Source organism: Podarcis gaigeae (genome assembly GCF_964106915.1).
Source record: "Podarcis gaigeae genome assembly, chromosome: 5".
In the NCBI taxonomy this organism is placed as follows: domain Eukaryota; kingdom Metazoa; phylum Chordata; class Lepidosauria; order Squamata; family Lacertidae; genus Podarcis; species Podarcis gaigeae.
The window spans coordinates 97,264,916-97,281,458 of NC_139681.1; the positions used below are offsets into that span (position 1 = coordinate 97,264,916).

The 16,543-nt window shown below is 47.1% G+C and overlaps 1 protein-coding gene across 10 annotated transcripts in view; it reads right to left on the bottom strand.

Annotated features, from left to right (window-relative positions):
* Nucleotides 1–16,543, bottom strand: part of ARMC9 (armadillo repeat containing 9) — a 98,331-nt gene that overhangs the window by 19,782 nt on the left and 62,006 nt on the right. For 9 of the 10 annotated variants that reach the window (XM_083739388.1, XM_083739384.1, XM_083739386.1 and 6 more), the window contains 3 exons: nt 14,860–14,918; nt 7,941–8,045; nt 7,340–7,455 (listed from right to left, as the gene is read on the bottom strand). In XM_083739388.1, the coding sequence (XP_083595514.1) occupies nt 7,340–7,455; nt 7,941–8,045; nt 14,860–14,918 (280 nt within the window). Of the gene's footprint in view, nt 1–7,220; nt 7,456–7,940; nt 8,046–14,859; nt 14,919–16,543 lie in introns of those variants that run through there. The other variant, XM_083739381.1, reaches the window with a different exon arrangement.

Here is a 16,543-nt window from a genome sequence, read left to right on the forward strand (position 1 = left end):
TTTTTTCCTCTTTTTTAAGTATTGTTATATATGTTTTGTAAAAAAATTGTTTGTTGTTGTTGTTTTCTTTTTTCTTTCTCTGTAATTTTTGAAACTTCTAATAAATATCATTTTAAAAAAAAGAGAAACGACTCTGCCCCTGTGGAGATGGCAATCTGGAAACAGCGGCTCATGTTCTCCTCTCCTGTTCCCTTTATAAGATCTGAGGAATGAGATCATCACCCCACTCTTACTTACTTACCATCCCAGGCCGCCCATCTGCGGCCACATTGGTCTTTCTTTTATCAGATCAAAATGATCAGACAACAGCAAAGGTTGCTAGGTTTATCGAGGGTGCAATGAGATTAAGGGCCACTATCTGAACAATAATCTTGGCCATTTGATTGCCCTTTTTACCCAATGTTGTCTTTTTAATTGTATACATTGCTTGTTTTATGTTGCTAAGGCCGTTGGCTAATGTAAATAAAGTTTAACTATCTATCTATCTATCTATCTATCTATCTATCTATCTATCTATCTATGTATCTACGTTTCTGGTTGGCACCAGACTGAACTCCAATCTGATGGGTAACAGCTCTGTTATTTGGATAGGAATCTTCCAGCACCAATATTTCAGAGGTGTGGGAAACTGACCATGGGTCCTTCCGCACCCAAATCATATGATCTACTCCTGAGCTACAGTCTCTGGGCTGCCAGTTCCAATCCCTGAGGGTGACAGTGAAAGAAGCGCGAGACTTGGTTGTTGTTTTTTTGAGATTTCCACCTTTTCCACATTTGGATGCTGCTGTTTAAATGCACTTGCGCCTAGAACTTTGCTTTTACCACGCTGTTAAAGTGCGACTGAGAAATCAATGTAAATGGCAGAGATGCCACATTCTGATGACAGGGCCTGATCCGGCAAATGGCAAAGGCTTTCCTCTAATCCAGCTGAGAAAGAAATCACGATTCCCCCTGGTCTGGAGAACGCCAAATTAAATTGCTAGGTCTGAAATGTGCCTTGCAGGAAGCGGCAGGTGAAATCTGAGGCTCCCAGGAGTGGCACCTGGGGCTGGTGCCCACATGACGCATCAAAAGGCCTGTGCAAGGGATTATCGCAATCCTTGTGATGTTATCTACGGTTGCAGCAGCTGCGGCAGAGGTGATCCACTATGGCCACTCCTTCCGTCTGGCTTGGAGCAGCTGCTGTTTGGCTATTCCTGCTCCAGGACTTTGCAAGGTTGGTTCAAGGCATTTTGCAGCCTGTGGCAGAGCAGCAAATGCTCCCTGTCCGTCTCTTCCCAGACATAATAATTTAATAATTTCTTTTTTAAAATCAAGGTGAATAGTACCCCTGACAGTAGCAACCCTCATTTACCTACTTTCTTTTTCTTGGCTCCATTCAAACCGCCGCCACCTGCACCTCCCTGTCATCGTTCTTCTCTTGGACTACTGCAATGCGCTCTACGTGGGGCTACCTTTGAAGGTGACCCGGAAACTGCAATTAATCCAGAATGCAGCAGCTAGACTGGGGACTGGGACCGGCCGCTGGGACAACATAACACCGGTCCTGAGAGATCTGCATTGGCTCCCAGTACGTTTCCGAGCACAATTCAAAGTGCTGGTGCTGACCTTTAAAGCCCTAAACGGCCTCGGTCCAGTATACCCGAAGGAGTGTCTCCACCCCCATCGTTCAGCCCGGACACTGAGGTCCAGCTCCGAGGGCCTTCTGGCAGTTTCCTCCCTGCGAGAAGTGAGGTTACAGGGAACCAGACAGCGGGCCTTCTCGGTGGTGGCACCCACCCTGTGGAACACCCTCCCTTCAGATGTGAAGGACATAAGCAGCTATCCTATCTTTAAAAGGCAGCCCTGTTCAGGGAAGTTTTTAATATTGAATGCTGTACTGTTTTTAACATTTGATTGGGAGCTGCCCAGGGTGGTTGGGGAAACTCAGCCAGATGGGTGGGGTATAAATTAATAATAATAATAATAATAATAATAATAATCTCTTTCTTTTCTCTCCCCTTCCATTCCACTCATGCTCAGTCGGCAGAGCATGAGACTCTTTATCTCAGGGCCAAGGGTTCGATCCCCACGTTGGGTAAAAGAGTTTGGATTTGATATCCCGCCTTTCACTCCCCTTCAGGAGTCTCAAAGCGGCTCACATTCTCCTTTCCCTTCCTCCCCCACAACAAACACTCTGTGAGGTGAGTGGGGCTGAGAGACTTCAGAGAAGTGTGACTGGCCCAAGGTCACCCAGCAGCTGCATGTGGAGGAGTGGGGAAGCGAACCCGGTTCACCAGATTACAAGTCCACCACTCTTAACCACTACCCCACACTGGCGATTCCTGTGTGGCAGGAGGTTAGACTAGATGACCCCGGTGGTTCCTTCCAACTGTTCTATTCTACGATTCATGATTCTATGCTTCTCTTTGAAGCACCATCTTATGCACACATAACGCTTCACTGAATACAAGAGGACTTAGTAAGCTTAGGGTGTTTTCCATTGCCCATTGCAAAATGAGCCATGAATCAGACTCTGAGTAAACCAGTACAGAGTTGCCACGGTGTAAATCTCTTTCCCTCCAATCCACGTTAACACCAGTACTTCGCTGCCCCTTTAGTAATAATAATAATAAATAATAATAAATTGTATTTATACCCCGCCCTCCCCAGCCAGAGCCGGGCTCAGGGCGGCTAACAACAATAAAATAAAATCACAGCAAAAGCATAATAGGGGGAAAAGAGAGGGAGGGAAAAAACCCCAATTTAAAATACAGGTTAAAATGCAATTTAAAATGCAGCCTCATTTTAAAATAGCTGATAAATCAAGACCATAAGGGGAGGGAAATATAAGAGTCAGACCGAGTCCCAACCAAAGGCCAGGCAGAACAGCTCTGTCTTGCAGGCCCCGCGAAAAGATGTCAAGTCCCGCAGGGCCCTGGTCTCTTGTGACAGAGCATTCCACCACGTTGGGGCCAGTGCTGAAAAGGCCCTAGCTGAAACCAATCTAACCTCCTTGAGGCTCGGGACCACCAAAGTGTTGTTACAGTGGTGCCTCGCAAGACGAAAGTAATCCGTTCCACGAGTCTCTTCGTCTTGCGGTTTTTTCGTCTTGCGAAGCACGGCTATTAGCGGCTTAGCGGTTATTAACGGCTTAGCCGCTTTAAGAAAAAGGAAACAAACTCGCAAGAACTCGCAAGACGAAACGTCTTGCGAAGCAAGCCCATAGGGAAATTCGCCTTGCGGAACGACTCAAAAAACGGCTGGCTGGCTCACAGCGTGGATGGAAAGTGGCTCGTGCCCACTTCACGACCTGCTCCTCCCGCTCTGCTCTTCCCCAGCTGAGCAGTACAGTGGGAACAATGGGTAGTTTTGTGTTGTATCTGCTGTAGCTACCGCTGTGAGGGTCAGCTTGTGATGGGCCTCTGTGCTGGGGATTCCCTCAGCCGACTCTCGGGCTGGCACACAACCAATTAATCAAACCAATCAAACTGGCCCCCTCCCCTCGCCTTTTGTGGGTGTTTGGCCCAGGCGCCATGGGAAAGGAGGTGCAGGGCTTGCTAGGCTGGCTCCGCTTGCCAAGTGGCAAGAGCACAGCAAGCCGCACAAATTTATTTCTTTATTTAAATTTATATGCCGCCCTTCATCCAAGGATGACAGGGTGGTTTAGGGTATAAAAACACACGACGTAATAACAAACCAAACTATAGCGCCCCGTACACTGTCTTAAAGGCCACAGATTGTTTAATTAGCTAAAGGCCCGGTTGAAGAGGAACATTTTCACCTGGCGCCTAAAGGTGTATAATGAAGGTGTCAGGTGAGCCTCCCTTGGAATAGAATTCCAGAAATGAGGAGCTACTGCAGACAAGGCTCGCTCTTGTGTTGCCACTCAGTCCTCATGTGGCACATCAAGAAGGGCCTCAGAGGATGACCGCAGGGTCCGGGACAGTTCATATGAGGAGAGGCAGCCCACCTGTCCAATCTGAAGAAGCAGCATCAGGCGAGTGCCAAGTGTCACAGCTGGCAACAGGTGACTCTGAGCCACCTGCCATCGGGTGTAACTGGCTCAAAGGAATCCAGAGATGGCAGGAGCAACAGGGCACAGGAAACAGAGTGTCTTTGCTCATCAGCCACCTGAGGTCAGTGTCTCATTTTGTCCAACCAGCGGGCTGGCACTGCTCCCTCGGCAACCATGCTCAAACATGGAGGTTCCATTTGGCTATCTTGGCTGATACCAGTGCACTGGAATGGCTTCAAGGAAGAGACCTGCCTGATCAGAACAAAGGCTGACATGATTTAGGCAACAGCCTTCCAATAAGGTACTTCTAGGAAGTCATGTTTCACACTGCAGATGGCTTGCAGGAACAGAAGCACACCAACACTCCTGTTCCTTAGAGCAGGGTTTGGGGGGGGGGGCTGAAACCCTTCAGATGTTGCTGGACTACATCTCTCATCATCCCTGCCATGCTGAGGCTGATGGGAGCTGGAGCCCAATGACTTAAGCATGGGCACAGGTTCCTACCTTAGGCTATTATTGACCATTTCCCAGTTTGCGTGTGACGTGGTGTACTCCAAGGGAGCCTGTCTCTGGCATAGAATATTACATCATCATCATCATCATCATTATTATTATTATTATTACTACTACTACTACTACTATAGCAACCTTTAGTAAGCTGGAGCCTTCGAGTTGTTTTAGACTCCCAGCAGCCAGCTCAATGGTTAGGGATGACCAGAGTGGTACTCCTGCAATATCTGGAGGGCACCAGGTTGGGAAAGACTACATTACAGTACTGTGCTGGGGGAAATGCTTTCATCATCTATTCATTTCCCAACAGCCTGGGTCTGAGAGCGCTTTGCATCTCATCTCTCCCCCACCCTAAGTTTTCACAGGCTTGTGAGTGGAAGTTGAGAGGGGAGAGAAAAAGGAGCAAAGAGGGGTAATTTCATGGCACTTATCCAGCGCATTGTTTAAATCTAACCACTTCACTATTTCCACGCTGGCTCTTTCTGTTGCTAAGTTCTGTTAGGTCTTGCAAATGGTGACAGCGGGGGGGGGGGAATAGGCAGAAAAGAAAGAGAAGCGGCAGAGAGTTTGTGAAAGCTATTACCTCTCTGCAGTGGTTGTGTGCTGTTCAAAAAGTAAAGGGAGGGAGGGAGTGACAGCAGGTGGAAAGCTTTAGATATCACTATATTTTTAGAAGCATAATCCACCATATTGTAATAAGGAGGACTTCTCATTTTATCGTACCCGAAAACACCTAGAAAACGAAGAAAGCCCCACCTGCTAGGAAGGGCAACGAGAAGCCTGCTATTTTGCAAATGCCTCTTCTTCACATTTACGCAGTTTAAAAGCTTCCTGCCATGCACGCTGAGATGAAGCACCAACCGTGGCTGGAAATGTCACAAGAAAACCAGCAAGGGCGCTTAAAAAGCTAAGCAGATGACAGCCATTCCTGCAAACCAGGCCGCTCTTCCCAACGGTTCTGGCTGGCTCCCATGCTGGCTCCCTAATTTGGGTAATAATGCAAAAAGGGCTGTTGAGCCTGAGAAACAAAACCGGCTTCTTTGAACAACTATGTTCATATTGGTCGGATTTAGCTGCAATTCCTGCATTGCAAGGGACTGAACCAGCTGACCCTTTGGGTCTGTTCCAGCTCTACAATTCTATGCTTCTGAGATGACGATGATGATACCATATCATATTTTTGAGCGCCCAAAGCTTATCTGCATCATCTTGTCAGCCTTACACCACCTTTCTGAAGACTGGAGCATTCACAGAACAGCAAGCCTCTCTGTGCTTTTGCCCTCTGCACTCTTCCTGCTTCCTCCTGACCTTTACTCATTGTCTCCAAGTGTTTCTTTTGGTTGGATGTTCTGCCTCTTTCTCCATACAGATTTGTACAAACATTGACACAGCATGGAAGTGAACCTGTGGCCTTTCAGATGCTGCTAGGTGACGACGGCAGGAGAGAGCCGCTAACATCTGGCAAGGAACACAGGACAGGAGGGGAGAGGCATTGTTATTTCCCCAGCTCCTTTCCTTGAGTCACTGGCTCTTAAGAGCTGTAGCTTGACGAAGCGCCTCCAGGGAGGGCGTAGAAGGGCCTGGCTAGCCCACGGTCTTTATAGGAACATGCACAGCAAAGATGGAGGTCAACACCAAAGGCAGGGCTTTGCCTATTCCACTCTGTTTCAAAAAATCTGCATCTAGAAGCAATCCAAATATTACAGCAAAAAACTTGCAACTATTTCTGCATAACTTCGCATGGATTTACTATGTTTTTGCTAGTTATGGGGAGATAGAATCATAGAATCATAGAGTTGGAAGAGACCACAAGGGCCATCGAATCCAACCCCCTGCCAAGCAGGAAACACCATCAGAGCACTCCTGACATATGGTTGTCAAGCCTCTGCTTAAAGACCTCCAAAGAAGGAGACTCCACCACACTCCTTGGCAGCAAATTCCACTGTCGAACAGCTCTTACTGTCAGAAAGTTCTTCCTAATGTTTAGGTGGAATCTTCTTTCTTGTAGTTTGGAACCATTGCTCCGTGTCCGCTTCTCTGGAGCAGCAGAAAACAACCTTTCTCCCTCCTCTATGTGACATCCTTTTATATATTTGAACATGGCTAACATATCAACCCTTAACCTCCTCTTCTCCAGGCTAAACATGCCCAGCTCCCTTAGCCGTTCCTCATAAGGCATCGTTTCCAGGCCTTTGACCATTTTGGTTGCCCTCCTTTGGACACGTTCCAGTTTGTCAGTGTCCTTCTTGAACTGTGGTGCCCAGAACTGGACACAGTACTCCAGGTGAGGTCTGACCAGAGCAGAATACAGTGGCACTATTACTTCCCTTGACCTAGATGCTATACTCCTATTGATGCAGCCCAGAATTGCATTTGATTCTTTAGCTGCTGCGTCACACTGTTGGCTCATGTCAAGTTTGTGGTCAACCAAGACTCCTAGATCCTTTTCACATGTACTGCTCTCAAGCCAGGTGTCACCCATCTTGTATTTGTGCCTCTCCTTTTTTTTTGCCCAAGTGCAATACTTTACATTTCTCCCTGTTAAAATTCATCTTGTTTGTTTTGGCCCAGTTCTCTAATCTGTCAAGGTCGTTTTGAAGTCTGATCCTGTCCTCTGGGGTGCAAGATGCAAGGAGCTATCCCACCCGCCCCAACAAAGGGCATATGTTGTTCTAAGTGAAAACTCCTTTTAAAAAACAAAGCAAGGGCAATGTCCTGTCTAATGCTGTTTTATTTCGTCAGAATCTTTCCATCAATCTGAACTGCATTTTCTTTGAACCAAGGTCAAAGGCAAAAGGCCTCCCAGCCTTTGGCTTGTTTGCCCAGACTTACGTTGGGTAGGCAGCCCTGTGATGGCCCGGTGTCACGGGTCTCTGGAGGGGCTCGTCAATGCTTTGCGGGATGCTGGGGATCGGCTTCTTCTTCGCTTTCGGGGTGTTGGTCATGATCTGAAATGAGGAGGAGAGAACAGCTGCACTAAACAGAGACCTCAGGAGGGGGACGCATCCTGAGTCCGTGCTAGTGGTTGTCCAAAGGCCAGGTGCAGTGGGGAGGAACACATGGAGGCAATGTTCTAAGGCTTATTAGGCAAATCAGAGGCTTTTTTTAAAAAGAGAAAAAGAAGGCAACGTTCTAAGGCTTATTAGGCTATTGTTCAGGGAAGTTTTTAATGTATGATATTTTAGTGTTTTCTGGTTTCTATGGAAGCCGCCCAGAGTGGCTGGGGAAACCCAGGCAGATGGGCGGGGTACAAATAATAAATTATTATTATTATTATTATTGTTGTTACTAAAATCTGAACTATGTCTTCAGGTTGGGTAAAAGGGAGGGAGGGATGCTCAGTTTGTCATTTTTCTCTTTTTGATACAGAACTCAAAATACAATTTTTGTGTGAATATAATACCCAACACTTGTCTCTAAAGCCACTACTTACTCCCAAGTATTCCGTGGTCAGGAGCTTTTCGCCCGACAACTCCCCCTGTTGAGGCTGCAACACTTCGTCTTTGTCCAGGTCGGCCTCCATGCTGTTGTGGTCTTCCTGCCATGACATGAAAGCAGAGAGTCAGGGAACCCCAAGAGCCGGGACAGTTTTCAGGTCACGGGAATAAACCATGTGACAGGCAAAGCCAATGAGATGCAGTGAATGGCTCCCAGCGCCGTGCAGTGTCTTCCTTAGGCAAAAGCTGCTCAGCAATTAAGGCAGACACAAAACTACAGCTCTGTCAGCTGAGAGTCGGGCAAAGGGTCACTGTGGTTCTGCTCCTACCTAGAGGGTCATCTCCAGAACACAGAAGCAGGTGGCCACTCTTCAGTCCACAACAGTTAAGTTATGGTGTTCCATAGGGTTTCATTCTGTGACAGCCATTAGGAGATTTGAGGCAAAGAGCCATCAGCTCACTGATGGGACCCAGCTCTGTTTCTCTGTATTGTCTGAGTTGGGAGATGCTGTGCAGATTTTGGACTGGTGTCTGATTAGGATCAATAAAGTGAAACTGGATCCGAAGAAGGTTACTTCCGGGTTGCCGCGGAATGTAACCTGAAAACACTCAACCTGAAGTATATTTAACCCGAAGTATGACTGTAGCAGTTTGCATGGCCCACTAAGGAAGCTTATGACTTAATAAAATTCAGCAACAATTGCACATTCATTCAAAATCCAATTAGAACTATTTAGTTTAATCTATTCAACAAAATGGGTGAACCTGATCTAGTGATACAAGTTTTTCAATGTCTGATAGTCATTGACCCCTTCAGAGGTCCCTTGCTGCTCGCTTGTCTCTTAGCACCCCTCTATGTGATCCCCCCCCCCAGGGGGCAATGTGACCACTTTGGGAACCACCGCTGTAAATGATCAAGGCAGCCGCAGACTTTTGAGTATGGAATGCTTGGATTTTACTGTGCCTTTTACACGAATTGCCCAAATCCGTGCTGAAAGGAAGCAGAAAGTAATAAAACTGTAGTGTCATCTCCAGAGTGACAAAGGCCAGAAGAAATAAACCCAGAACACTGGTATCACTGTTCACTGGGAGTAAACCGTCGCTGATGCAAGGAGGGGGGCTGAAATCTGCCCTTCGGGCTGCAGAGGCCAAACTCTGCATAGGCTTCGAAAATAGAGGCTGTTTGCGAAGGTGAGCTTTGCAGGAAATAGGAACAGGAGATCCATACAAGGGAAACCGGCCAAACAAATCCCCACTGAAGCTAACTCAATTCCGCTGCAGCTCTGACAAAATGTTCTTTCTAAACAGTTAAATGAAATTAGCCAAATAAATTGCCACCAGAGTTTGCAGGCTATTTGTACAATGAAGGCATTGAGCAGACATGCAAAGCCCATGATGTTCATTCCCTGATTTACACCAAATACTACACAGCATCCTTGTGAGTCTCCCTCTGTGCAGGGGATGGGAGGAATTAAACTCACGAACTGCTGCAGCGATTAAAACAATGGGTAGGATTAATGTGCCCCAGGAGTGGAAGCTCTGCACAAGGGCTCCCACTTGAGGAAAGGGGCTCTTCCCACTGTTGCGCCCCAAAATTGGCTCAGCAGAGGAAAGGGGGTAATTCTGTCTGAAAAGCTGAAACACTTTTGTAGACAGAATGTTCGTCATGACGTAATGCTGAATTCCACCAATTTTTAAAATTCATAACAATTATTATTTATGTGGTGGCACTTTAGAGAGTTACATAAGCAAAAACCTGCCAGGTCTCTGCCCCAGGACGCTTACAATTTTAAGTTCAATTACTGCGGGGAGGGCAAGATGACACAGACAGATGGAGGAGGCAACCATAACCAAGGGTGATCATGTGAAGAAAAAGAAGAAAATTATAACTTAATTCAGGCTATCAGCTCAAATGTGATTTGGAAGATCACGAAAATGTTGTGAGCTCACCCTTCCTTCCTTCCTTCCTTCCTTCCTTCCTTCCTTCCTTCCTTCCTTCCTTCCTTCCTTCTTTCCTCCCTCCCTCCCTCCCTCCCTCCCTCCCTTCCTTCCTATCTCTCTCCTGTCTTCTTTCTCCATTTCCTGCTCAGCACAAACCATAGTTTTTCATGAATTCCAAAATGGCACACCATAGGTAGTGCTTGCTCTCCAAAGTAGAATCAGAAACAAACCACCTGGCATTTAAGGCGCCGCCTTTCCCACAGGCCTGGGACTCGTCCAGCCTCAGTATCAGAGGCTAAACTCACTCGGGGTGCAAATGGGCTTGTTGCAGGATCCTGGCTCCTCACCCTAAAGGTGAAGCCTGACCTAGGGCTTGGTGTAGGTTCTCCTGGTCTTCCTCTGATGCAGACTCCCCCAGCTGATCCATGCCACTGTTGTGTTTTACTGCATTTTAATAATAGATCTTTTGATAGGATATTGTGATTTTAAACTGTTCCAAGGCACCTGTAAGTAGTGCGCAGGCACTAGAAGAAAGGGGTAGAAAATGTTACGTCAATTAAAAATAATCGCAGGAACAGAAAGCCTCCTCCTTGGCACAGTTTGGGAGAATGGCATTTTGTTTCCTGGGTTACGGAAATAATGTGTTGACATAAACTCACACCTTTCTTGACACTGACAAAGGGAGTAGGTTTGTGGTTTCAGGATGCTTCTACATCCTTCAACTCTTCCTCTTGCGGGCTAAGACCTTGGTAGACACAGGTTGGCCCATTACACAATTTCACCACCTCACAACAGCAATTTATTCCTTCCTGCATTCTGAAAGGAGAAGGGGTCCAACCGCTTGCCGTGTGTCAACAAACGACTATTTGCTCAAAAACCAGGAACAATATCCTGCAAGAAGCTGGTAAGTATCCCTGGTGACATTCAGGAGGTCACGGCCTGCAAACCCATTTTGCAATCCAAGGATTAAACCTGCCCAAGCGGAGGAATAGAATTACAAGAGTAAGAACAGAAAAGGCCTGGCTCTCAACTGGACGGAGAGAACTCGGATTTCAGTCTCTGCCAAAACCGTTAATGCTTAAATCATTACAGTGCAGAGGCAAGGCTTAAAAGGCACATTAGGTGAATTGCATGGCCAGAGGCAAGCTAAGAAGTTGATCCAACAAGCCACACACCACCCTGCCACTTCCTTTTGAAGTGTGGGGTGGGCACAACCTTTGGTGCAGCCAATGACAGGGGTCCTGAGACTGGGCAAGCAATTGGGTGCTCTGTGACCTAGGAGGCGGAGATAGTTCCAGTGTCCAATTGGCATCCAGACTGTCACCAGGGACATCACTGATAGGAGGAAGTGCTGGAGGTGGCTCCATGGTGGGAGGGTCTTTGGGAGGGTCCTGGCTATCAGGGTGTGGTGGCAGAAGTGTGTTGTTGTTGTTGTTTAGTCGTTTAGTCGTGTCCAACTCTTCGTGACCCCATGGACGAGAGCACGCCAGGCACTTCTGTCTTCCACTGCCTCCCGCAGCTTGGTCAGACTCATGTTTGTCACTTCAAGAACACTGTCCCACCATCTCATCCTCTGTCGTCCCCTTCTCCTTGTGCCCTCCACAGAAGTGGCAGAAGTGTACAAGCATGCTATAGTCCGATGGATAATTCAACTACAGAAGACGACAGCGGCAGCCTTGCTGGTTCAATCAAAAGTCTATCCACTCAAGCATTCCCACTTCTCCCCTGCCCCTCCAAAAAAAGGAATAACTCTCTAGTCTTGATCAACAAAAGCAGATTGCCCACAGGGCAAAGGTCAAACACATGCATCTCTTCACACATGCAAAGGGGAAAGAGTCAGTGTGGGCAGTGAGCTCTATCTGGATTCAAACCACTTATCAGATATGAAGTTACTATCTCTCTGTCAGGAGCCAAGTTGCACCATGGACCTATTGTGTAGGCAAGAGGAGATTAAGGTGCAAGAGATTCAGTGGTCTACGTATGCTAGACATGAGCTGTGGACCTGAATCAGGTCATACCCATAAGTCAAGGCCAAACAGCCCATGTGCCGAAGAACTGGTCAGCTGTGGGCAAACATTTCCCCCCCACCAGAAAAAGATCTTAGTCCTCATTCTACAAAAAAGGCAACCTGTCCAGTACTGTTAAAAGATGTACCAGGGAACTGAAACTCACAGCCTAGCTGAACGCAAGCAAAGAGAACCAGGATCCTGGGTCACTGTAGCAGTCTGCAAGTCATACTTCACACATTCGGGTTTGGGGTTCCCGTGCCCCCCCAACTATGTTTGCTAATCAGACATGTTCTGCATATCTTCACAGTGTTTCAAAAACCTGGAAAACCTGCTTGACTAGAGATCAGAAAGATCAAGAAAAAATTGACATGCATCAGTCAATAATGCTTCATTCATACTATCTTCAGTCCTGTGAACAACAACCATTGCTACACAGCCAAAGAGACAGAACCACAGCAATTGGGGTGTGGGTGACTTCTGTTACACAAATAAGTAAACTGTAAAGCTTAGAATTGCTTGTCTTTCCACTCTGGTGAATGAAAGGTGCTCTGTAACTTGGAAGGTGAAATGGGAATGCGCTCTTAGGAATATTTTACAATCCTCCCATCAGACGCAGTGGGCTCTAAACAGGAGACCTTCTCAGTGGGCTCTGCCCCAGGTCTTTCGGGTATTTCCAGGTATTCCCAAACTACAGCCTCATCTTCCCTTTAAATAGCCCACAGAGCTTGTCCTTTTTGGCTTGCTGAACATGAGACAGAGACATTTGCTTTGGCAAATGATCTTTTCAAGCCCACAAATTTCACACTATTTATATCCCAGTATTTTTCCAGGAATTTCTCACCAGTTGTAATCGTGCTGGCACAGATGCACCAGATATTGCTGCAGTGGAGGAATGCAAGCAGGGCGGGTGGAGGCTTATTATCAGAGCATCTTCTTTAAAACGTGCTCCACAGGTTGGCCTGGTAATTACGACAGGTCAGCACGTCCACATAACAAGCCCAAGGATTAGGACCAAGCTAAAACTGTTTCACTTTTTTGTGCATGCTTTGGCTGTGTCAAAAAACACCTCCCCTTTCTGATGGTTTTTCAACACTCCTTGCCAACATGCTCATTTATTCATTTGAATTGCCCCTCACGTGCCCTCGCCAAATTGCCTTCGGTGACCCATCCAAGGCTAATAAAATGCTTTGTGATTTCACTTCATGCTGTGACCTCACCAGAACTGATATAAACTATGCCATCCCACTCAATATAGGATTCCTAACTGGATGGAATGAGCCATGTGACTATATTCAGGAAGAAGACTTGGGGAGGGGATGAAGAGGAACAGTGTGACAGGGAAACAAATCCTGACTCTGTGGCTTCAGGGAAGTTTCTCTTCACCCCACCCCTCAGCATCTCAGGTGCAAAAGGACAGAGTTTTGTCCATCTTGTTCTGGAGAGTGAGATGAGCCCATTTCTGGAGTTCCAGGGTACCTCAGGGACCGCTCAAACCCTTGTACCGCAGCTCAAACACTCAGATAATCCGCAGAAGCATCACTGGTCATTCCCTGAGTTGATGAAGCTCCACTAGTAAAAGGTAAAGGGACCCCTGACTATTAGGTCCAGTCATGACCGACTCTGGGGTTGCGGCGCTCATCTCACTTTATTGGCTGAGGGAGCAGGCGTACAGCTTCCAGGTCATGTGGCCAGCAGGACTAAGCCGCTTCTGGCAAACCAGAGCAGTGCATGGAAACACCGTTTACCTTCCCGCCGGAGCGGTACCTATTTATCTACTTGCACTTTGTCATGCACTTTGTCAAACTGCTAGGTTGGCGGGAGCAGGGACCGAGCAACGGGAGCTCACCCCGTCGCGGGGATTCGAACCGCCGACCTTCTGATCAGCAAGTCCTAGGCTCTGTGGTTTAACCCACAGCGCCACCCGTGTCCCTTGCTCCACTATGAACCCCCAAATTTGGGATCCCCTCCAAATCTGTGCCAAACGTTTGCAGCGTTTTGCAGCAAAAAAACCCCATTTTGCAGCGCCCCACCAATTCATCAATTGCTTCTCAAACCTGGGGTCATAGCTACCAACCCTAGGTTTAAGAAGCAATTGCTCCATTTGTGGTGAGTGGCAAAAGACAGGGTTTTCACTGGAAAAAAAAACCTGCAAAACTTTGGCACAGGTTTGCAGATGATCCCAACTTTTGTAGTTCGTATTTATTGTGCCCATAAATGGAGCCCAGTCCTGTGGAATACTCTGCCTTCTGTGCCAACTTTTAAACATCTGCTGAGAAGTTTTCTAGTCTGCCAGGCCTTTGCAGGCAATTAAGAATATATCCAGCTCCAATGGTTAAGTGTTAAGTCTTTTTTTATACTGCTTATATTGTATGGTTTTGGTTTTATTGCTGTAAAACCACTGTGATGTGTGACACAGTGGTACAGAAATATTTTTATAAATAAATAAACCCAGCCACCAAGTCAGCTGAAGCCTCGGGTTTCTTTCACCTCTGCAACTGTCAGCAGCTCAGAGTTGAAAGCAGGAGACAGAGATTCATTCCTCTGAGCAGCCATCAGGTGTAGAGAGAGAGAAAATAGATGCAACTCTAGCTCCCATCATCTCTAGCTCCAAACTGGAGGATGTAGGTGCCCCAGGACTTGCTTGGTAGAGCAAATGGACCTGCCTCCACTTTCCACCTCCAGCTTGCAAAACCCCTCCCACTCTTGGCAACTTCAAGCCAACAGGTGGACAGAGGGGCAGTAAATCCCCCTGCCTAATGTCATGCTGTGTCCCACAGGTAGAGGAAGAGGCCAAGGAAGGAACCTGCCCTTCTGGGAGGCAGGACCTGGCAGCACGGCTAGCCAAAATTGAGCGACCCAGAAATGTTACGGGGCACAGAGATATTATGACAGTCAAGTATTCCAGCCTCACATAAGGCATAGTGAGCTCTTAAGACTTTCAGGCAATCCAGCTTATAAAACTTACCTCGTCATTATCTTCCTTCTCCTCATCATCAGACTCAGCGCTATCATCCAATGGATCTTCTAGAAGGAAACAAGATGAAACGTAAGAGAAAATGAGCACAGCAGTTTGCTTCAGCAGAAGTTTCATTTAGCGGGTCCCTGTCCCCCCACCACTACCCTCATTTTCAACACTGACTGATATTTTTACTCTCTTTGGGCATGTTCCAAAGGGGACATTTCCCTGCACAAGCCATAATGAAAGCAGTGCTGTGTTAAGACATTTGGCCCAACCATTTTCCATCACTTTATAGAAGGGTGGCCTTAAAATGGGCTCGGAGGTTCTTGGCAATTGGGCTGGGGGGGGCGGGCAAAGCTGTAACATTTTGTGTTGGGAGAGGTGAGGTAGCAGACAGACGCAACCTTTCTCTTGCAGAATAGTGCTTGGGGCAACAGCGGAACTGCGGTGAGTAGCAGCTTGGTGACATTCCTCCTGGCAAACCTCCAGGGTTTAAAACAACAACAACACCCAAGAACGGCCACATAAAACTTGAAATCATGATAAGCATCGCTCCCTTTGGGACACTGGCATTTGCACGGAGGAATGCTGCCAAGCTGCTGCTTCTTGTCCAAAGTTTTTCAGGTAAGAGAAAGACTGACCCTCTGCTGCCTTCTTATAAGAACATAAGAAGAGCCAATGGCCTGTCCAGCCCAGCATCCTGTTCTCAGAGTGGCCAACCAGATGACCATCCAACCTCTGCTTAAAAACCTCCAATGAAGGAGAGAGTCCACTTCTATCAGGTGCTGATGTGGTTGTTCGGGAGCAAACAGGCAAGACTCCAACCTGTCTTTTCCAGGCTTTATTATCTGTACAAACTATTTACAATGCAGAGCGTCACAAGTCCATGTCTGCTCAGTCTCTAGTAGAATCTGGGAGTGGGCAGTCCTTATACTTTCCCCAGCATAACAGCCGTGTGGCCTCAACCTTCTCCTCCCCTCTCTGCGCCAAAGACTACTGCGCAGAACGGGCGCTGGCAAAGGGGCACTCGCCTCCCCTCCGCTTTGCTCAGGCGCGGTGTTGAGGCTCTCCCTAGCATCTTTTGATCCCTGCGCCCCTTCCCCACTGGAGGTGTGGCTTCCCTCTTCACCAGAGGAAGAACTACTTTGCAAGACCTTCAGAGGCTCCCTGTAACACAACTGCCCTTCCACCTCTCGTCTCTGAGCTGATGGCAGTTCCCTGACAACTGCCTTCCAAGAAAGTCCATTCCACTGTAAAACAGCCCATGCCATCAGAAAGCTCTTCCTACTATTTAATGTTCCTAATATATGTGTGCTTCTAGATGAGTGTTTATTGTGGGAAGGGTGCTCCACATGCATGTAAACTTTCCAGGGAAGACCAGTTAAGTTTAAAAAAAAAACCACATTTATATGAACACAACAACCTGTTTATTGCAGTAAGATCCTGCCTGGAAGTACTCTAAGACACCTAACTCCTCCATAATTTGTAATCTAAATGTATTTGCAAGCTGAGAAATGACTAGCTGAGTCACAATACAGTTCAGCTCACAGCTAGTGGCTATTTAGCTCGTGGCCAAACTATAGTATTCAAGCACATTGCTGCAAAATTTCCACTGATATGTTAAATGAATCGTGCTCTGCAGCTGACCACACAGAACAATCGCGTGACTGCCTCATGATGGGCTGAAAGG